Source organism: Schistocerca americana, chromosome 8, assembly GCF_021461395.2.
Source record: "Schistocerca americana isolate TAMUIC-IGC-003095 chromosome 8, iqSchAmer2.1, whole genome shotgun sequence".
NCBI classification, from domain to species: domain Eukaryota; kingdom Metazoa; phylum Arthropoda; class Insecta; order Orthoptera; family Acrididae; genus Schistocerca; species Schistocerca americana.
The window spans coordinates 383,939,809-383,963,164 of NC_060126.1; the positions used below are offsets into that span (position 1 = coordinate 383,939,809).

At 39.1% G+C, this 23,356-nt stretch overlaps 1 protein-coding gene across 1 annotated transcript in view; it reads right to left on the reverse strand.

Annotated features, from left to right (window-relative positions):
- Positions 1-23,356, reverse strand: part of LOC124546025 (brachyurin-like) — a 184,638-nt gene that overhangs the window by 70,300 nt on the left and 90,982 nt on the right. Inside the window, exons 4-5 of the mRNA XM_047124999.1 lie at positions 14,772-14,944; positions 6,576-6,674 (exon numbers count right to left, since the gene is read on the reverse strand). Of these exons, the coding sequence (XP_046980955.1) occupies positions 6,576-6,674; positions 14,772-14,944 (272 nt within the window). The remainder of the gene's footprint in view (positions 1-6,575; positions 6,675-14,771; positions 14,945-23,356) is intronic.

Consider the following 23,356-nt stretch of genomic DNA (forward strand, 5'->3'; position numbering starts at 1 on the left):
TTCTGTTACACAGGGACAGGAATGGTGCATGTTCATCTCCAGTAAAGCTTCAGATTTGATTGCAAAGGATTTAGAAAAATATATTTTGAATTTTATTTTCGAATTGTTGTTAGTAAAGGTTGCATTAGTAATCACTAGTATCATTTAGCCAATTCCCAATAGTGTTATGTGAAACAGCATAGCCAGAAGAGTTACATACCATATAACCATTACAAAGGTACTCCCTTAGCACTGTTTCCTCATGCATTATTTCTTGTACCGTCCACTCACCTTTTCAAAATCCTCTTTCATCTAATTTCAGTTTATGCTCGAATTATTCCATTCTGTTTTAGAGGGTGTGACATAGAAAGCAGTAATATATGTGAATAAGCGCAGATATTTTTGTTAGTGACTGAGGACAGTGTAATTAACAACATAAATCAGTATTTACTTCATTTACAGATTAGTAACTATAGCTATTTGGGGTAATATGTCCTTAGCTTGGTTATAAACTCCTAGTAAGTGTAGCTAGAGAAACATGTTAACGCTAATTTTCCCTTGGGCAGCAGGTCAGGTGTTTAAGTGTGGATCTGTGGACGCAAAATGGTTAGTATGCACTGAAACGCATATTCCATATTGTGGTGCAGTTACTACCATGCAGAAAACATCAGGTAGTTAATTATTTGATGTGTTAGCGGGAAGACTGTTAGATGCATAGAAAATACAACTAACACATTGAAGCGGGTAGATATTAAGGTACCAGTGATCACAATATCAGTACTTACACGCCTAACACTCTGTATGGACCGGTGATAGTATGGAAGGTTCAATTGTGTGTTATGTTACTGACAATTTAAAGGTAGAGTGGCAAGGCCAGACTGGTAAGCGAAAGCCGTCACACGGCCAGAGGTCCAGCAGCAAGCCAAGGAAGAAAATGAGTAAGTAGCTGACAAGCCAATGAGTGGATGTGGTTTGGATTACCACGGCTGGAGGGGGGGGGGGCGGGGGAGGCGAGGCTACGCCACCACATGACTGTGGAAGGTAACAGCACGCCAAGGTTGTGTCTGTATCTAAAGCTAAAATTTACTTTTTCGCCAGAGACATTAAAATCCCTTCCAAATGACCTATAGAAAATCTAAAAACGTTGATGTCGCATTAGATAGACTATTCCCATAAAATATTGTCTTGTTTGTACAATTAATAATAACAAATTTATTAACATTTATATGTGAAATTGTTTACAGCACCAGTAACGAAAGCTTTTGTTCTTTGGGGTGCACAATGCAAAGTATGTCCTATAATGACATGAAATGTATGTATGTCACCCAGTTACATGGCTCTTTAAATCGTTCTCATTTTATAAATGACTCGTGATGAGCGCATTTCGGCATACCGTCATCATCAAGTGTCTTGTAAATACATAAGTAAGTGATAGTCTTAATATAACAGTCTGTGGCTGTGATCATAAAAGCTATAATATATTCGTTCGGTGTTTTTACCTTACATGTAATATCGTTGCTGCCAAGTCCCATGTTTTTTTTAGGAAAATTAGTTTATCTGTAGATGCATGTTGGAAAAACATATCTGACTTTAGGTTTTTATTTATGCTATTTTTCTCTTGACAGCTTGCATGACAGTGGATAGGCGCTGTTACATCTTTACATAGTTACCACAATATGTTAGTTACATGCAGAAAGGTACAAACATGCTGCAAATTCCTACATGAACCAGTGTTTATCAAACAGCGCGGAATTGGTAAGAGAAAATATCCACGTCACTAACAATTGCTGTTCAGGATAATGCAGAATACAAAATACAATTTGTGTTAGTAATCTGACAATATGTAACTAAAGAAATACGATAGTCAATTACACTTACTCATGCTTGTGTAGTGTATGTGTTTCGAGCACTTAAAACCTATATAAAACTGAATTCATCAATTGGTGGTCAGGCATGCTGTAACATTTCCAAGGAAGTCAGTCACAGAATACAGCTGAGGAGGCAGGAGGAGTGCGTTTAGGGGCGTGACCTCTAGGCACCACATTGCAACTTGACAATGTATTCATTGCGAATTAAAGAGACATTTTGTACTGAAAATGGTTGTTGGAGATATGGTACTCAGGTAGACTTGAGTGAACTGTTAAATGTGCGGATTGTTTTCAGATAATCGTTCCAGTACATTGCACAATGTGAGTGGCAAATGTTAAAAGCTGCCTGTGTAGACTCTGATTACTGCAGCTGTACTGCTATCAACTCCTTTTTGTCTCACAATGTAAAATATTTGCCTTCGCAACTCCCCATCAAATGTAACTTGTTTCTTGATGTAAATAAAATGGAGATTCAGTATTGTACCAGTCTCAGGGTACACCCTTGTCACAATGGACTGTTCTTATATCATCTTATTTAACTGAAATTTATTTGTGTTTTGCAATTTATTAATTAATAATTTGCTGGGGTTTTATGATTCATAAGATTTCATTAGGATAAATGCAATAGTGCACAACCAGATGCCTAGACTAGTAATTGAACCTCTATATGAATTTATGGGTGTTTGTTTGCTCTTTTGGAAAGTAAAAAATTACTTCATATGATGATTAAGATTACATTACATTAAGTAACGTTTACTTTCATTCAAATTGGTCCACAGCGAGGAGCTTCTCCAGGACGTAGAACATGCCCGAAGAACAATATACATGACAAATATTTACAACTAAAACAAATAAGGTAATGTCCCTTTTTAATGGACACTATTTGAAAAGATCATTTTACAACACTCTTTTACTATGATTGCATTAATGCACTCAATTTAAAAGTAAAAAATGTTGTTTTTAATTTATAAAGTAATAAACAAATAACAGAACTACTACAATACTTATTTGCAATGAACACATCACTAAACACACACACACACACACACACACACACACACACACACACACACACACACACACACACACACACACACACACACACACACATGAAGTCAGATGGTTCTACTGAGAAATTCATCAATGGAGTAGAAGGAGTTGGCCAGAAATAAATCTTTAGGCTTCTCTTAAACTGAATTTCATCGGTTGTTAAGCTTTTTATGGCTGCTGGCAAGTTATTGAAAATGTGTGTTCGGGAATAGTGCACACCATTCTGTACAGCAGTAAGTGACTTTAAATCCTTGTGAAGATTATTCTCATTTCTAGTACTGACTCCATGAACTGAGCTGTTGGTTTGAAAACGTGATACATTTTTAATGGCAAATATCATTCAGGAATAAATATATTGGTAAGCATTAGTTAGTATCCCTAGTTCCCTAAACAGGCCTCTGCAGGGTGTTCTTGAGTTCAGACCACATATAACTCTTATTGCACGTTTTTGTGCCCAGAAAACTTTAGCTTGGCTTGATGAATTACCCCAAAAAATAATCCCATATGACATTATGGAATGAAAGTAAGCATAGTATGCCAGCTTTTTAATTTTTATATCCCCTATGTCTGACACAATTCGCATTGCAAATAGAGATTTGTTTATATGCTTCAGCAGTTCTGTGCTGTGCTCCTCCCAGTTGAATTTATTATCAAGCTGTAATCCCAAGAATTTAATACTGTTCACTTCTTATATCTGTTTGTCGTTGTATGTTAGATGTATACTCATGGGACACTTCTTACAAGTTCTGAACTGCATGTATTGTGTTTTTTCAAAGTTTAGTGACAAAGAATTGGCTAGGAAACAGTGATTAATGTCCACAGATACTTTAGTAGCCGATCGTTCTATGACTACACTTGATTTGCATTTATTACAATGTTTGTATCACCAGCAAACAAAACAAACTTGGCATCTGGTAATGTTACTGATGAGAGATGATTGATATATGTACAAGAAAAAGTAAGGGTCATAAGATGGAATCTTGTGGGACCCCACATGTAATTAGTTCCCAGTTGGATGACGCCTGATAGCTTGATACATGTCTCTTTCCTAATAACATCCTTTGTTTCCTACCAGAGATATAAGATTTGAACCATATTACAGCATTTCCTGTTACACCATAATATTCTAATTTACTTAAAAGGATATTGTGATTTACAAAGTCAAATGCCTATGACACCAGCTGCCTGCAATTTTTTGTCTATTGAATTAAGTACACTTTCACAGTAAGTGTAGATAGTATTCTGAATATCAGATCTCTTTAGAAATTCAAACTGCGACTTTGACAGTATGTTATTTGTGATAAGGTGGATATATAGCCGATTATGTATTACCTTTTCAAAAATTTTTGAGAAGGCTGGCAAAAGTGAAATTGGGTGGAAATTTGATGCTATTTCTTTATCTCTATTCTCAAACAGTGGCTTAACTTTGGCATATTTCAACCATTGAGGAAATATTCCACTGATAAACAACTGGTTACACAGATAGCTTAATATGTTACTTAAATCCGAATCACATTCTTTAATCAACTTCGTTGACATTTCATCATACCCACTAGATGTTTTTGATTTTAAATATTTTATTATGATTGACATTACTTCTGCTGGGATAGTGAGGTTCAAATCCATATTATGAAAGTTACTAGAAATCTCTGGTCTGAGGTATCCCATGCCAGCAACTACAGAACCTGGCTATCCCATCTTTTCAGTAACAGTTATAAAATGTTTGTTAGAAAGTTGTGCAACACTATACGCATCTGTCACCAACATATCATTTACTCTTAATTCTGTTTGCCCCTCTTAATGTCTGGTTCTACCGGTCTCCTCCTTCAGTACATCTCATATTGTCTTTATTTTGTTACCTGGTATGACTATCTTTTCCTTGTATTATATTTGCTTTGATGTCTGTGTTACAGTCTTTAATATTTTGCAGTATTACTTGTAATGTGCTATAACATCATCAGAACTGTTTCAGATTGACAGATACAGTTTTCTTTTTGTTTTACCAGATACCCCAATGCCTTGAGTAACCTATGGCTTCTTTGTAGACCTTGCTCTAACATGGGTTAGTTTTGGGGGAAAACAGTGTTCAAATAAGGTAAGCACTTTATTAGCAAAAGTATTATATTCTTCATTTATGTCACGCGCACTGTAAACATCACTCCAGTCAATGTCTCTGAGGAGTGTCCTAAAATAATCCATTTTTGGCTTATTGATTACCCTCTTGAGTTCAGATATAACAGATTTTATATCCTGTTCAGCATTAACATAAATCAGAAAGACCTGTATGTCATGGTCTGAGAGGCCATTGACGTTTGGTTTTGTAATATAATTTTCTTCATTGGATTTTTCTATGAATATATTATCAATGGCTATTTTTGAGCAATTGGCTACACAAGTTGGAAACTTTACAGTGGGAATTAAGTTGAATGATAGTGTTACTAACTCAGGTATGTTATTTGGATAGTCTTTAAGGAAATCTACGTTGAAGTCACCAGGAAACACTATTTCTTCGTTTTTGGTTGTTAAATGGGCAATTACAGCTTCAAGATGGTTCATGAACAAGTTAAAGTTACTTGTAGGTGCTCGATATACACTTAGTATTATGAAGGATTTTTTGTGAAATTCTACTTCAGTTGCACATGCTTCCATACGCTGTTCTAGGCAAAATTTATGAATGTCTATGTTCTTAAATTTATGACTGTTTGTGATTAATGTGGCCACACCTCCTTTGTCCATTTCTGCTCTACAAAAGTGAGATGCTAACCTAAATCCTGTAACACTTAAAAGTTCTATACCAGTGGTCTCATTATGTTCAGAGAGGCACATTATTAATTTCAATTCATAATTTTGTTACCATAAGCCATTCTTTTCTTTGTAGGGTATGTGACAAAAATCTGTGCATTGCTTGGGACTATTAATGTGCTACAATGTGTATTCAAATCTCCATCGATTCTAAACTTGTGAGAAGGATGATTCTTGGCTAATTTCGAGCCATCTTGAAGTTCTTCTTTTACTATGGTTGTATGTAAAAAATATACTGCTACTTGAGATACAGACCTCCATTATTATACTGTTATGATGTGTCCTTACCAGACATACCTCTTTTTTGCCTGGATGCTGTATTTAATGTCATAGCAGACCAGGTAAGGAGACAGTTAAATTTGATCTCTCGGTTTATTAGTTCTCGTTGGAGTATTATTATTATTATCACTGTTTATAAGTAGTAAGTGTACAGATCATTTTCTGTAAATTTTCAATCAATAGTGTCATTAAAAATAGCATCAAATATATTAAAATACTGATTCAACATATCTTTCTCTTCTGTTACAATCTTTGCCAATACCATTTCTAATATTATAGCTAATTTACTCATTTAAGTAAATTGTAATCTAAAAATTCTTGTATGTTCAACGCTATTATCTGATATAAGAGGTGGTCTGAAGGACCACATGGGATCAGATAATTGGTAACTATTAATTCATTCTGAAGTACCATTGTAAAAAATCAAGGATTAGGATGTAAGAGAACTATAGCTGACGAATATACAGGAGGATGGTGCTGCTTGATATCCATGTATCTTATGCACGTTATCAGAATTTCTGTAGACAAGGAATTACATTTGTATCCACTTACAGTACTGTGAGGTGTTTTAATATATGAAAATATAACTTAACTTACTGTCTGCTGTTCTGCCCCAACCAGAAGCAGTGGCTTTATAATCTACAAATGTCTCATTAGCAATCGAATATGAAGGCAGGTCCACTAATTGGATGTACGCTGTAATAATAATAAAAAATATTCATTTGAAGCATAATAACAAGACGATAGCCAGAAAGTGCATATGTCACTTTAAAACACTGTGTACAACTTGTTTCTACCTTGCTGTAGTTTGTGAAAGGAGTCTACACTGTACCCAAAGTCAGTTACCTCATTGTCACTAAACCCATTAGCTTTCATTTTTAATTCCAAAGTTTATAATTCTAAAGGTGTGGTGAGTAACTGCATAACTTAGTTAATGTTTAACCTAAGGAAGAGGAATGTAAGAAATGTAAGTTAGGTCTATTGACTTCATTGATTTTTTCATGACCCCAGTACATTGCTGGTATTTTAAATGCAACTTCATAAAGACAGAAGTGAACAAACATCAAACTGTCATCAGTTGCTCAGATATGCAAATTATTGTCATCTCAGCACAATGGAAAAAAATACAGTGGTGAACATTAAAATACCAACATCATGAAGGAAGCATCCTATATATGTCAAATTGACATGAGTGTGTTATACACTTGTATATAACCAAGTAGAGATACCATTTTGGACTGGAAAAGATAGAGTAATTCTCATGATCATACATGTTGTATGCATTACTCTTCTCATGAAAAATCCAAGTTTTAGACCTCCTTCTTGTGCCTTAATCGCAATCTCGAAAAAATCGGTAAGAAATGGCACTTTTTTACTTTTGCCTCAGTAATTTGCTCCCAACAAGTTTTCGGCAAACTTTAAAGTTTCACACAAAACATGATAGAAAATTCGGAACAGCTACTAAGACACAAGGCTGTGAAAATCTGGAAAGATGTTCAGAAATCACAAAAAGTTAGGTAATTAGTAATTCACTTTAATAACTCTTTTGTAGAGCTGGTGCACATTGTATAATAACCATTGTTCTAGATGACTTAATTTCGCAAGATTCATACAAAATATTTTTAATCACTACCGATACATGCCGAGAAATACTGCATTAACAATTGTAGTGAAAGTGGATTTGAAACTGAAAAAGCCTTCCTCAGTCAAAAATAGTACTCCTAAATGTAATATCAGCTTTAAGCAGCTACTTATGCAATACATAAATGTAGATCATGAGAGTCATTTAATTTCTTGAGAACAAGTATCTCTGAAAAAGTAAAAACACTAATTTCAACACATCTATGTATACTTACATACCATTAAAAAGTAGAACTTAAATTTTATTTTAATTATATATTTACAAAAAAATTATATAGTGCATATTTTTGTATTAATTATAAAACTATTAATTACTGTAAAAGTGTAAAATTAATTGTAAAATTTCATAAGTTTCTGTTATTTTCGCTCATATGTTGACATATGCATTCATCACTTCCACCAATTGGCAGTGGATCTCGCAACTCGTCTTCTTCGATGTTGAATCCAACGTCTGATAAATTTCCGTGTAATTCGAACAACAGTGAACATATACAATGGATAATCGAAGTCCTGCTTTTTTACAGCAGCATTTGCTGCCACAAATTTTTTGCATTGGCATGAAATCGTGTTAAGCAATGCCTGTAGAGCTTGTCTTTTATTCATTGGCGCTGTAGTCACACCGCCAATATCCTTATTCCGGCCCCACTTCAGGACGTTTTTTTCCATAAACTCATCACTGGCTGAACTTGCAGATAAGTTCTGTATGTTTGATAATGAACTTCATCCTTAGCTGGATGTAATGATGATAAGGTCCCATACTCCGAGGAGCGTAGGGGACGATGTGGGAGACCTGCACCACTGAGTAGCCAAGGTCCTAGCGGAGGTGGTTTGCCGTTGCCATCCTCCGACCGTAATGGGGATGAATTATGATGATGAAGACGACATAACAACACCCACTCATCTCGAGGCTGGAGGTAGGCGTGTTAAATTGGATTAGATGTTCGTAGCAGCTTTAGAAAAGCGAAGAAATCGCAGATCGTCTATAGAAGTTTTCAGGACACCTCCATAAAGTTCCACAAGAAAATTTTCAGTTGTTTCCACAATCTTCCGTTTTTGTGCAGCTAGATCTTTCGAAAACAGAATAACTTTAACTGTGGGAAACATCTCTCCCAAGTGTAGAGCAAAATTTATGTTTCCTCTGTCGAAACAGAGTACAGGTGATATCTCAACCACTTATTGCAAGGAGAAATAGAATGTTGTCAATAACATCTTTATATCTGAAGAACGTTTTGGTGTACAGTGCATCTGCTATGTTACCCCTTATCGATTTGCAAAACCACATTGTCTGGCACTAAAGCCATCATCAAACCCGAAAGATGAATGTTTCTCCCAGCATACAGAACAGAATCGTGTTCAGAAGAAAATGAAATGGTAGTTTTCACAATCAACACATCTGTGTCCTTTATTACCTGCTTGGTTATCATTTGCGTTCGCTGAAGTTCCTTCTGGAGCAATGAAATAAAGCAGGATTTTTTTTCTTCATTTGATAACAATTTATCCATTGGCATCTGCCGAAACATCAACGAGAACTGCCGCACAATATTTTAACCAGAAGCGAACAGCTCTTCTGGTGTTTTTTGCTCCTTTAATTTTCTTTTGCGGGATACCCACCGAAGTCAACTACAAATTTTGACCATTATGTCGCTGTGAGTAAGCCACAAATCTTTTTGAAATGGCAGAAATACATTCTTTGCTCTTACCCACTTCTATGTCACTTGGTTAGGATATCAAGGGAGCGTAAAATCTGGACTTTCTCCCTTTGCGAATGCCTTCCTCAGAAAAAAATTATGGTGGAACTTGAGAAAGTTTGAGCTTGATGTAGTTCTTCAGATCATCAGGCTGCTTAGAGACGATCATCCTGTTGTAAAGCATGAAAAGATTCAGAGCTATTTTTCCTTTTTTCATTTATATATGGGTAGAAATTACCGACAGAGAAGCCACTGCATATTTACGTCAGAAACGCATGTTCTCAAAATTGCTGTTCACAATTCTATCTATTCCAGTTGAAGTCTTCACCTTCACTCGCTCCATTACTTATTGACATTAAATATTTAACAGTTGGAAAAGGATTGTGACTGGAAAACGGCTGTGTTAGCATATTAACGTCACAGTTGTCCCTTGCGACACGGGAAGATGTCACGTCAATGTGTTTTTCCATAGTAGCCGAATCACCCCTGCAGAAGTTCTCAATTTCGTCAGTTGCGTTTTAAAATGCAGCTAACCCTATAGTCTAGCGAGTGAGGAAGCTGTCCGGTACACCTTGTCCACGAGCCATCTCACCAGAACTCTTCACGGTTTTCATGAGAGTTTGCTCAAATTTCACATCCATACTAATATTATTGATACTAACATCCATACTAACGTTATAATTACGAAAGTAACACCGTTTGTTACGCTTTCACGACTAAACTGTTGAACCGATTTTGATAAATTTGGTATGGAGATAGCTCGAATGCTGAGGAAGAGTATAGCCTACTGTAGAGAGTGTGTAGAAAACCATTTTTATCTATTTGAAGGATATAACGCCTCTCCCCATGAACCATGTACCTTACTGTTGGTGTGGGGGAGCGGTGGGAGGGGGGGGGGGGATTGCGTGCCTCAGCGATACAGATAGCAACCACAACAGTGGGGTAACTGTTGAGAGGCCAGACAAATGTGTGGTTCCTGAAGAAGGGCAGCAACCTTTTCAGTCGTTGCAGGGGAAGCAGTCTGGATGATTGAGTGATCTGGCCTTTTAACATTAACCAAAACGGTGTTTCCGTTCTGCGAACAGTTGAAAGCAAGGGAAGACTACAGCCGTAATTTTTCCCGAGGACATGCAAATTTACTGTATGGTTAAATGATGATGGCGTCTCTTGAGTAAAATATTCCGGAGACAAAATAGTTCCCCATTCGGATCTGGGTGGGGACTACTCTGGAGGACGTCGTTACCTGGAGAAACAAAACTGAAGTTCTACGTATTGGAGTGTGGAAAATCAGATCCCTTAACAGGGCAGGCAGGTTAGAAAATTTAAAAAGGGAAATGGATAGGTTAAAATTAGATATATTGGGAACTAGCGAAGTTCGCTAGCAGGAGGAAAAAGATTCCTGGTCAGGTGAATACAGGGTTATAAATGCAAGATCAAGTAGGAGTAATGCAGGAGTAAGTTTAATAATGAATAAGAAATAGGAACTTGGGTAAACTGTTACGAACGACATAGTGAACGCATTTTTGTAGCCAAGATAGACACGAAGCCCACGCCTACCACAGTAGTACAAGTTTATATCCCAACTAGCTCCACAGATGACGAAGAGATTGAAGAACTGTATAATGAGACAAAAGAAATTATTCAGATAGTGAAGGGAGACGAAACTTTAATAGTCATGGGGGACTCTAATTCAATAGTAGGACAAGTAAGAAAACGAAAAGCAGTAGGTGAATATGGAATGGGGATTAGAAATGAAAGAAGAAGCCGCCTGGTGGTATTTTGCACAGAGAATAACTTAATCATAGCTAACACCTGGTTTACGAATCATGAAAGAAGGTTGTATACATGGAAGAGGCCTGGACACACTGGAAAGTTTCATACAGATTATATAATGGTAAGACAGAAACTTAGGAAACAGGTTTTAAATTGTAAGACATTTCCAGGGGTAGATGTGGACTCTGTCCACAATCTATTGGTTACGAATTGTAGTTTCAACTTGAAGAAACTGCAAACTGAAAGAACCACAGGTTGTAAAGAGTTTCAGAGAGACCATCAGGGAACGATTGACAAGAATGGGAGAAAGAAATACAGTAGAAGAAAATGGGTAGCTTTGAGAGATGAAATAGTGAAGGGTGCACGGGATAAAGTAGGTAACAAGACAAGAGCTATTAAAAATCCTTGGGTAACAGAAGAGATATGGAATTCAATTGATGAAAGGAGGAAATAAAAAAATTCAGGTAATGAAGCTGGCAAAAAGGAATACAACCGTCTCAAAAATGAGATCGCCAGCAGGTGGAAAATGGCTACGCAGGGATGGCTAGACGACAAATGTAAGTATGGAGAGGCTTATCTCACTAGGGGTAAGATAGATGCTGCCTACAGGAAAATTAAAGAAACCATTGGAGAAAAGAGAACTACTTGTATGAATATGAAGGGCTGAGATGGAAAAGCAGTTCTAAACATAGAAGGGAAAGCAGAAAGATGGAAGGAGTATATAGAAGCCTATCTACACAAGGGTGATGTACTTGAGGGCAATATTATGAAAATGGAAGAAGATGTAGATGAAGATGAAATGGGAGATAACATACTTCGTGAAGAATTTGACAGAGCGTTGAAAGACCTAAGTCGAAACAAGGTCCTGGGAGTATACAACGTTCCATTAAAACTACTGACAGTCTTGGGAGAGCCAGCCCTGACAAAATTCTACCATCTGGTGAACAAAATTTATGAGAGTTCAAGAAGAATATAATAATTCCAATCCCAAAGAAAGCAGGTGTTGACAGATGTGAAAATTACCGAGCTATCAGTTTAATAAGTCACGGCTGCAAAATAATAACATGATTCTTTACAGACGAATGGAAAAACTGGTCGAAGCCAACCTTGGGGAAGATCAGCTGGGATTCCGTAGAAATGTTGGAAGACGTGAGGCAATTCTGACCCTACGACTTATCTTAGAAGATAGATTAAGAAAAGGCAAACCTACATTTCTAACATTTGTAATCTTAGAGAGAGCTTTCGCAATAAATAAAAATAAATACTACAGAGTGACAGTCAATGAAATATTGGGAAAAAACGTAAATTAGTTACAAACTACGGTGTGCACACACTTTATGCAAGATGCAAACGTCACTACAGGTATTAGGGTTTAGGTTATGATATGTTCGATATGCCTACCATCATTGACGATGATGTGGTGCAGACGAATAGTGAAATTCTACATGACCCGCTGAAATGTCGGAACATCGATGCTGTCGATGAGCCGACCGGTGACCGAGCTGTTCTAGGAGCTTCAGTCCGGAACCACGCGGTTGCTACGGTCGCAGGTTCGAATCCTGCCTCGGGCATGGATGTGTGTGATGTCCTTAGGTTAGTTAGGTTTACATAGTTCTAAGTCTAGGGGACTGATGATCTCAGATGTTAAGTCCCATAGTGCTTAGAGCTATTTTTGCTGTCGATGACCTCCTGAATGGCTGTTTCCAGTTCATCAATGGTTTTGAGGTTATTGCTGTACACCTTATCTTTAATACAGCCCCACAAAAAGGAGTCGCATGAGTTCGGATCAAGAGACTATGGCGGCCAGGAGAGGCTCATGCCAGTGGCCTCTCGCTAACCCAGAGCCAGAATGCGGTCCCAAAGTGCTCCTCCAGAACATCAAACACTCTCCTGCTTCGACGGGATCGAGCTCCATCTTGCATGAATCACATTTTGTCGAAGTCAGGGTCACTTTCGATAATGGGGATGAAATCATCTTCCAAAACCTTCACGTACGGTTTGATAGTCACCATGCCACCATGGAATATCGCACCGATTATTCCGTGACTGGACATTGCACACCATACAGCCACCCGTTGAGGGTGAAGAGACCTCCCGGTGGCGAAATACGGATTCTCAATCCCCCAAATGCGCGAATTTTGCTTATTGACGAACCCATCCAAATTAAAGTTGGCTTCGTAGCTAACATAAACCATATTAACTCCCATCACGCCCCGCGGTTAACCGTACAGTTTGAACGTCCTAACGTAAGCCGTTCAGAACATATGACGATTTTATATCACATTGTTCAATAACTGATACACTGTACATTGTTTATAAATTCATTTAGTCTGAATGTGAACCAATTTAATGGCTGAACCGTAATGAGAGTTTTAAAGAGGGTTGAATAAGTTGTGAGGTGGTGCATTAAGCAACCCTGTATTGTTTGGTAACGACGCCGTCGGACTAAGTGAGTGAGTGCCTGAAGTTAGTTAGGATCAGAATAAAATGTTTACCTGTACTCTTGGAGAAATCCATGGCCAAAACAGTGCCTCCAGTAAGCACATGATCTCAATCACACATATCTAACTTCCTTCTTGCATTCACGCTTTAACAAGTTTTGAGGACAATTGCATCAGCAAAAATTTAAAGAAACGGCATGAAGATGTAATGTTATGAGACCATTTCTCCCAAGTCTGTCCCATAACTAAATAAAACCAGAGTTAAGAGGGCCAATAAAATCGAGCTATCTAATTATCGAAATAGTTTTGTAGAGTTCATTCAAAGTTATTGCCATAATTCTACAAACATTTAAAATGAAATAGAAACCAGCAGTGTCAGTTGATGTTATCATTAATTCTATGACCCTTGAAGACTATTCAGTCAGGTACATGAGCTCACCTTCTTGGTTCTATCAAAAGATATGTCATAAGCTGATCTTATTTTTCCACTCAGGGGACTGAAATAGCACTTCACATAAGCTAAAATCACAATCGGACAGCAAACTAACTAGAGGCATAATGATTACTTCATGAGGATAAGCTCCAATAACTGCAACAAGTTCCATCTTAAGCGTGTTACCAACAACACAGTCGGAAAATCCATAGTGTATATCAAACCAGCATCTACGTGACACAATGGCGTCACAGTAACCAGCCAACATACACTCCACAAATTTAACACTCATGTCTGATCAAAACAGATATCTGATACAACAATAACGTGTACTTCTATCCTTGTATGCACTCGTTACATTATCACATCGTTCTTTCCAACCATAGCTTCCTCATTTAGAGCTATTAGCATGTGCAGTCTACCTACATTTCTGTCCCCCAGAACACGCTATATCACAAAATGTCACTTTTCTACACATTTAAAAGTGTTCATGAGTGATATTATCATTACTAGGCAGCAGCAGCAGCAACAACAGTAGTAGTAACAGTACTGGTAGTACTAACTTTATTAGTTTTTAGTGAGTGTTTTTATTCACATTGTCCCTACATGCAATCCAGTCATTTCATTTGTATTAAAAGCATTTGATTACTGTTTGTCATATTAAAACTATCATTATTTATTAGGTAACTAAGATGAAAAAATACTTGTGTGCGAAACCCTAGTCCGATGTGACTGATATGACCAGTTGAAATATACAAATAAATAAATAAAACCAAAGAAACAGAAGAATCATATCTTACGTCGAATGTAAACTTACAGCTTAGGGCTACTTCGGGTTTCAGGAGGACAACAGCCACGTCATGTTTGAGAGACACGCTCGTGTAGGAAGGGTGGACTACACCCTCGCGGCTGTAAACGCGCTCCAAGTTGTCCTCCCAGTCGAAGGAGTACAGTTTGATGGTCCCCAGCGTCACTTGAAACGTATTGAAACTGTACAAGGAAACAAATGACCAGAGACAGTTTTAAAAAAATTATATCCGAATCCTGTATTACAAATAAATGACATCTTAATAATAAAAGTTGTATAGGGTGTTATAGTAGAATCGAGAGGGAAAATTTAGCACCACAGAGAACCAGAGAAAGAAAAAGGCTTCTAAAAGTACCAGAAAGACTAAAGTCAAAATGCGAAAACGAATGTTGTAAGTGTCTGAACATCTAATGGGGACAGTAGAACAAATGGGTAGATGAGATGAAGAAGGACATGGGAGAGATTAGTACCATACTAGAGATAGTATATAACAAAAATAAAGACTAGAGGTGCAATGAAGATATCAGAATTTTATTAGATTACCAACATGTTGGTAAGAATTCGGCCAGATCAATGTGTGAAATTTGGTATGTGAAAGTTGGTACGTGAAATTTGGAACGTTGGATTTCTTGGCCGACATAAGCAGATGCGTGATTCGACGAAAGGGGCTTCTGCGGTCAGCCACGCTCGTCAAAATAAGGATGGTATCCAGCAGCTAAGCGACGGTTTTTGCTAAGGAAATTGCAGGACAGGATGAGCTTCTAGCCAGCTGCAACATGGTCCAATATACGAGATGTATGCAATGGTGGCTTCTGCTACAGTATGAAAGACGGGTACATTCAAATACTTTTTAATTCTGTGATAAGTTAGTGTTTCATCATAGCACAGATCCATACGTACCAGCATACTCAAAGCACTGAGGTGGATCTATTGAGAGAATATTATTACAAATATCACTAAATCAGGGAAGTTATATTATCATAGTAAAAGTCATTTAAAATTAAAAAACTGCTAAATGCTTTATAAGCAAGGTATTGGACGATAACTTAGGACTAAACATCATCCCTGAAAGCCACGCATCTGTAGACAATTTTTTTGAGTTATTGTGCTTCTTACATGAGAATGGTTGCATCGACACGGCATTATAATTTAGAATATGGATGTACGTATGTTGTTATATCTTTTTTGTACACCATCTGATACTCCACACTAACACAGCAAATGAAAGTAGTGTAGCGATTCCCAAGTCACGCTTTATTAACTGTTTCTGAGTTATGTAACTAAAAGGTTAGTAGGCCAACGTTAGAAAAACCCTTGTAACTTAAAAACGGAAAATTATTCGTAAGACAGTAGGCATGCTTATTCACATACAGAGATATGTAAACAGGCAGAATATACCGCTGCGGTCGGCAACCATTATATAAGAGAACATTTGTCTGCCGCAGCTGTTATATCGGTTACTGCTGCTACAATGGCAGCTTATCAAGATTTAAGTGAGATTAAACGTGGTGTTATAGTGCACAAGTGATGGGACACAGCATCTCCGAGGTAGCAATGAAGTGGGGATTTTCCCGTGATACGACTTCAAGAGTGAACCATGAACGTCAGGAATCTGGTAAAACATCGAATCTCCGACATCTGTCCGGCCGGAAAATGGTCCTGCAAGACGAGACTGAAGGGGATCGTTCAACTTGACAACAGTTGCAACCGTTCCGCAAAGTGCTGCTGATTTCAGTGCTGCGCCATCAACAAGTGTCATCGTGCGAAACATCAACGATATGGCCTTTCGGAGCCGAAGGCCCACTCGTGTACCCTTGATGACTGCATGACACAATGCTTTACGCCTCAACTGGACCTGTCAGCACTGGCATTGGACTGTTGATGACTGGAAACATGTTGCCTGATCGGACGAGTTTCGTTTCAAATTGTATCGAGCAGATAGATGTGTACGGGTATGGAGACAACCTCATGAATCCATGGACCCTGCATGTCAACAGGCGATTGTTCAAGCTAGTGGCGGCTCTGTAATGGTGTGAGGCGTGCTCAGTTGGAGTGATATGTGACCCCAGATACGACTAGATACGACTCTGACAGATGACATACATGTAAGCATCCTGTCTGACCACCTGCATCCATTCATGTGCGTTGTGCGTTCTTGCGCAATTCCAACAGTACAACGCGACACCCCACACGTCCAGAACTGCTTCGCTTCAGAATGGTTACAGGAACTCTCTTCTGAGATTAAACACTTCCGCTCAGTTCCCTCCAGCACTACTTCAGACATTAGTCGAGTCCATACCACGCTGTGATGCGGCACTTCTGCGTTCTGGTAGGGCTTTACACGATATTGGGCAGGTGTATCTCTTTCTTTGACTCTCCGGTGTATGTTTTAACGTGCATTCTTTATTATTTGTTTTAAGCGCTTATGCACTATATCCGTGATTAATTAGTTTTGTCTGTACTTTCCTATGCAGACTATTTCGTTTGATCTCTGTAGAACCGATAAAAATGATTTTTCATTTAAGTCATGTGCCTAATTTGTAAAATCGCTATCACGAAAATGATGGTCCATTTTATAAACTCTGAGTAAATTATGCTCTTTTGGTGGGGGAGCGAATGTTCTTGTTCGTGCGAGCATAGAAGCGTTGGCGTATTCTTATTCGTGGAATGGCGTTTGGGAGCAAGGAAGGATTCGGGGGAAAGTTGAACTGGAAGACACTTTCTGTCGAATGAATAGGGGACTTGTATGTCAAGTTTGGTACAGGGTAGGCTTGGGGACCTTTTATGCGCAAAAGTGTTGGTTTCTTGGCTGCACGTAGACACATGAATACTTTAATATTCGTTTGCACGTATAAAATTTCCGAGTGGTGTGGTACTCAGCCTGTGCCAACTGCGTGGAACGTTAACATTTTGTGAACGTCAAATAATGTGCAATGTTGAACTTTAACTTACTGAGATTTCACTTTTCCAATTCAAGCTAGGTGTAGTACGAAAATCTGCTTGTAAATTCGCATGTGTGTTAATATGTTGATTGCCTTAAGTGGTTCAAAAATGGTTCAAATGGCTCTGAGCACTATGGGACATAGCTTCTGAGGTCATCAGTCCCCTAGAACTTTGAACTACTTAAACCTAACTAACCTAAGGACATCACACACATCCATACCCGAGGCAGGATTCGAACCTGCGACCGTAGCGGTCGCGCGGTTCCAGACTGTAGCGCCGAGAACCGCTCAGCCAACCCGGCCGGCTGCCTTAAGTGAACTTTAAGTATTTATGAGCTGGCAACAAGTTGTGTTCAGTTAACCGGAATAGAACTGCGTTTTTCGCATAGCAGTGATATCTACATAGCATTTCGGGATTCTGTTGCCATTCTAATCTCACATACATGCAAGCTTAAATGCATGTGAAAAATTGTTCACGTTTTAATAATTTATTTTAGGGTTACCATTCTTAACAGTTTCAATGTTTGACTGACTAAATAAATCGGTGCATTTAGGTGAAACCTTCTGTTGTCGTCTGCATCAATTTATTCATCAGAATAACGCTTTTAACAATTATGATTATTATTCAGTTTTATTGCTACTTGTTTGGTTTAATAATTCTCATTATAAGCAATGCAGCGAGTTCAGTTGCTGGGCGTAAAGGCAGAAGTTCATAGCTCGACCCTGTTACTATCTGGACACAACGTTCTAAATTGAGCAGTTCATTGCCGAAGTACCACTCATAAGGGGACGTTATAAACAGTCTTTTCGTGCAGGATTTAGATTAGAAACAGTCCGTTGGCAAGCCATATTTTGCTGGAGGAGCTACCTGAAAGCAGTGTCAGAACTTCTTCCTGAGGATTAGGGAAACTTAGGTATGAAGGGATCAAGAAATTCTCTAAAGAAAAAGAGAGTTACAGAAGAAAACCTTGATTTACAAACGACTAGGTGTTAGGTGCAATTAGGACAGGAGCAAGAAAACAAAGAGAAGTCTCCAGTTTTACGAAACTTTGTGCACAATGTTACAGATCATGTAAAAGGAGATAAGTATTAATGATTTGGAGCTGAAACAAACCGACTCATATTAGAAGAACAAAGATGTAAAATTATTAGTTTAACTCTCTTGCAGCTGTGTAAACCGCCAAAAGTAATTTGATAAAAGTCAGTTCGACTCTGCATTTGTAACCAAACAACAAACCAAGTAATAATGCATAGTGCTAAGACTCAGGCAAAATTTACGTCGTTGATATGTTTTTATTATGCTCTTCATTTCTGTTCATCCACTGGGAATCCACATCCGCACTAAAACAGCTGTTAGATACTTAGAGTGCTCTCGCAGTCATTTACATGTAATAGTAAATGGAGAATCCAAGGGAAGGGATGGATGGGAGTTCGCAACCTCCAGCCACACAGGACATTGTGGTACCGAACAGGACATTGTGGTAATGCAGCAGTGAAAGCTGTAAACTTGCGTCCGACCGAGACTCGAACCCGGATTTACCGTTTCTCATGAGATGTTTCCTTAACTACTTTGGCCGTCTGGACACGTTCCCTGACCGTCTCAAACTGCCAACCTGTCACCCACTGCAATGCAGCCGCCTTATCACGAGTGGTTTCGTTCTGTCGGACGTGCCAGCAGAACAGATCTCACTCAGAGGTTTCTCTGATTCATTAATTGGTTATGAAAGTAATAATTAAAAGAGTGTCTCCAGATTAATATCTCTTATTCTGCCAGTAGACTTCGCATAGAGAGACACATTGTCTTCCATGTTTGTCAGAATGTCTTGAAACTGGCTCATCCTTTAACGTAGTTTCACTTGTTCTGAGCCATTACGCATTATATGAATACGTCGTATGTAATAATTTTCTTCCCCTACCTGTCGATTTTCTCCCTTTCTATAATAGTTGTCGATGTTTACGATCTCTATGGTGGCAGGTGAAGCTGGCCGTGAAGTATGATAGTTTTCTTCTTAGGACGTGGCTCCTGTGGTTTGGTCGCAGGTGTTAAGTTGTGACCCGTCAAAGAAACAAAACTGGTCGTATAAGTCTTTATTCCGTAACAATTACATCGGTGGTGACATCCGAAATGCCGCCAAAGGCCCCTGTGCTGTAGGCGGCCACAGCCAGTGAAGTGTGCGGGCATTGGCTGTAGCCCCTCAGAAGCGCGGCGTGTTTCGGACGTGGTCGGGCAATAGCGACTTTCGCCAAGGTCATACAACGAAGGCTTTCACGACCGGATGGTACTGTTGTTGATAATTCTTCCGGGTTATATGGCCGTGGTCCATGGAATTCTTCTATTCCTAACGTTTCGTCCTGCAGGACTGCAGGTCTGCAGGACTCAGCAGGAGCAGCCATAGCTCTGAAGATGTCCAACGTAGTATTGGACGAAACGTTAGGAATAGAAGAATTCCATGGACCACAGCCATATAACCCGGAAGAATTATCAACAACTGTTGCCAAGGTGCTGCTGTCAACACAGCGGCAGCAGGCACAAACCCATAGGTGGTGCCAGGTGGCGAGCAATGGATGGGCAGTATATGGCCCAGCCTAGCACCACTGACAAGCTCAGCGTTACTGGGTCAGGCAGGATCAAACCACGAACTCCAATATGGATTATGTCATTGTTGTGTGCCAACACTGAGCAATGGATGGGGGGGGGGGGGGGAACAACAACAGTGACAGTCATATGTTCGCACAGGCTGACAAACAGCGACAGTATTCGCCATGCTCAGGCAGTGACAGGTGGGTAATAGATGGCACAGACTCGAACCCACGGCCCAGAGTTTAGAGACACCAAGTCCGCACATTCGGACTCAGCAGAGGCAGTAGTCTGCAGTTATTGACAGTAGAGTCTGGTGGCACCAGCTTGCTGGGTCATCTCAGGTGCCATATAGTCGTGGACATCTGCTAATGACTAGTGGCTGGTGGTGAGGGCAGAACTGAGAGTCTAAGTTCGTCAGTACATACACAGGCTGGGCTGCCTAGTGTTCCTCCAATGGCAGCGCTCCAAGCCTCTATATCAGCTGGCCGAAGTGGCCGTGCGGTTCTAGGCGCTGCAGTTTGGAACCGCAAGACCGCTACGGTCGCAGGTTCGAATCCTGCCTCGGTCATGGATGTGTGTGATGTCCTTAGGTTAGTTAGGCTTAACTAGATCTAAGTTCTAGGGAACTAATGACCTCAGAAGTTGAGTCCCATAGTGCTCAGAGCCATTTAAACCATTTGAACCTCCATATCATAATGGATAAGAGTTTCTGGGTGTAATCGTTGAGCGATTATGACACCGGTCTTTCTGTAGTGTGCCAGTGCCACTGGTAGGCCAGTCGTTGCTGTCATGTGTCACATCTTCGCCTTTCATAAACACTGAGTGGAGTCTTCTGCAATGTCAGTGTACTGAATGCATCTGCTTGCATACTGTTCTTGCACGAAAGCACCTAGTTCCTTCCTTAGGTGGCTTGTGAAACATTCCCAGTGACATTACTTTGCTGAAAAGTTGAAGGAGCATTTTGATTCACCAGGTCGACTCATGGCGCAACACTATTTTCAAATGGTTTGAAATTCATGATATGCTCTTGAAATGGATATTGTTTCATGTCTCATTAAACGTAATGCTACAACCTGAACTGATATGAGAGTTCTAAATATTTGTACACATTTTATCTGTGAGCAGTGTTTTAAGCCATTCTTTTAATACATATTTACTCTAAAGCAAGTAGATCATCATCAAGGCCTGCAGACGTAGTGCCAAAAAGACCAGAATGAATAACTCTTAAATTTTCATTCATATTTAGTATCTGAATATTTGTAATCAAAGCAACAACAAAAAATACTAAGTCAAGCATCAACATTGATTTCGTAATTATTACTACTAGTAGGCTAAAATATATTACTGACTTTCACGATTGTAGCGATGTAAATTGGAAAACTATTCAATTTACACAAATTTGCAATTGAATTTTTACGGACAGAAGTACTGACTCTTATTTCTTTCAGAGAAACTAGAAAATTTAAAAAATTAAGCATCTAAAGTATTTGTACTCTTCCTTTCTTAACAATAACTGAGTCGTGCTATCAAAATCCCAGCATTCCAAATAATTGGGACAGTGACCATCTTTTAGGGAAACTCATAAAAGCAGTCAAAGTCTTGGCACTTGCTATTTCATCATTTGACGTTGTGCAAAATTTGTCATCTGTACTTTCCAGTCAAGGGAAAGAGAGCTTGACAGTGAAAAATAAAATTTTTTTTGAAGAAATGAAGATTTTCTGATATTTTGTGGAACGATCAATAGAGCTCTTCTTGACAATGAAAAAGCAATGAAGTATTTATATGTTTGTGGATATCTGGAAGCAGAAGAAATTAGGAAACGTAGGGGGGATGTTTTATGAAATAAATGGTACTACAGCGTTATTAGAAAGGGGACTAGTAAACGATTATGTGATTTAGCGGTCTGTAAACTACCATATACATTACGCATTATATAATCTGGGATAACCACAGCAATCAGTCACACATAAATTTGTATTTTATTGTAAATCTAGCTAGATTTCAGCTGCAGTATAGCCATCGTCAGAGCTAAAACTGGTAAGAAACATAGGGATCAGTCATTTGAATTGGCTGTAATCTGTAAGCTAGCTGTTTTCCACCTTAAACGTTGCATAAAAGACAAACATACCGATTAGTAGTGGGACATGTAAGAAGGCTTGCATGTGCACATGTTGTTAAAATGATTTTAATCAGCCCATAACTCATTCACGCTGTGGGTGCTGTTTACAATCCTACACAGCCAGCCACAATGAATGCTATAACCAATATCATGTGTTATATGAGAATGCAGGCTTTCTCGGCGAATCTCGATGATAAAATCTTCTCGGTTGACAGCCGAGTCAATGTGTTGTTTTCCAGCAACGTTTCAGCAAGTTTCTTACTTGCCATCTTCAGGCGAAGCCATCGAAGACTAACGAAGACGTTCTCCACTCCGCCTTATGTAGCGCGCTGACAGTATTGCCGCGCATGCGTCACATTCGCAGTGACAGAATGACCTCACCGCAGCTCCCTCGCTGGTGGAATTGCAAGAATCAGCTGTCTGTGGCGTTGTCGCTCGCGGCAGTCATCGGAGCATTCTGACGTCTTCATCTGGAGCAAATCTCGGAGATGGCGGAATTCCACGAATTTAAATTTCTCATCAAACGCATTCACGGGGAGGAGATGGCCTCACATGTAAGAAATTTCGACAAGCCACATGGCAACAGAGCAAAACTTTTTAAGTTCCTTAAGATTTTTAATGTGATGTCGGGACCACGGTATAATACCAGACGGCCACTGCGCGGTAGATAACGGAGAAGGCTATTGTGAAGGAGAGAATTTGTTCTACGAGACGAAGGCTGGATGCCATTTCAGAAGAACTGTCCCAGCTACATCTGAAGATAACGGTACATGGTTCTCCTGTATCATGGGACTAGGTTGATGGGGTGACTTCAGTCAGGTTTGATTGTGTATATAAGGATTCAAGTTAGCGGCAGACGTCGAAATTTGAACGCTTGATGCCACAACAGCTGTCGCCACAGGAAATACGTTTTGTTGTTAACTTCACGGAGAAGTATTTGGACGTTTCGACA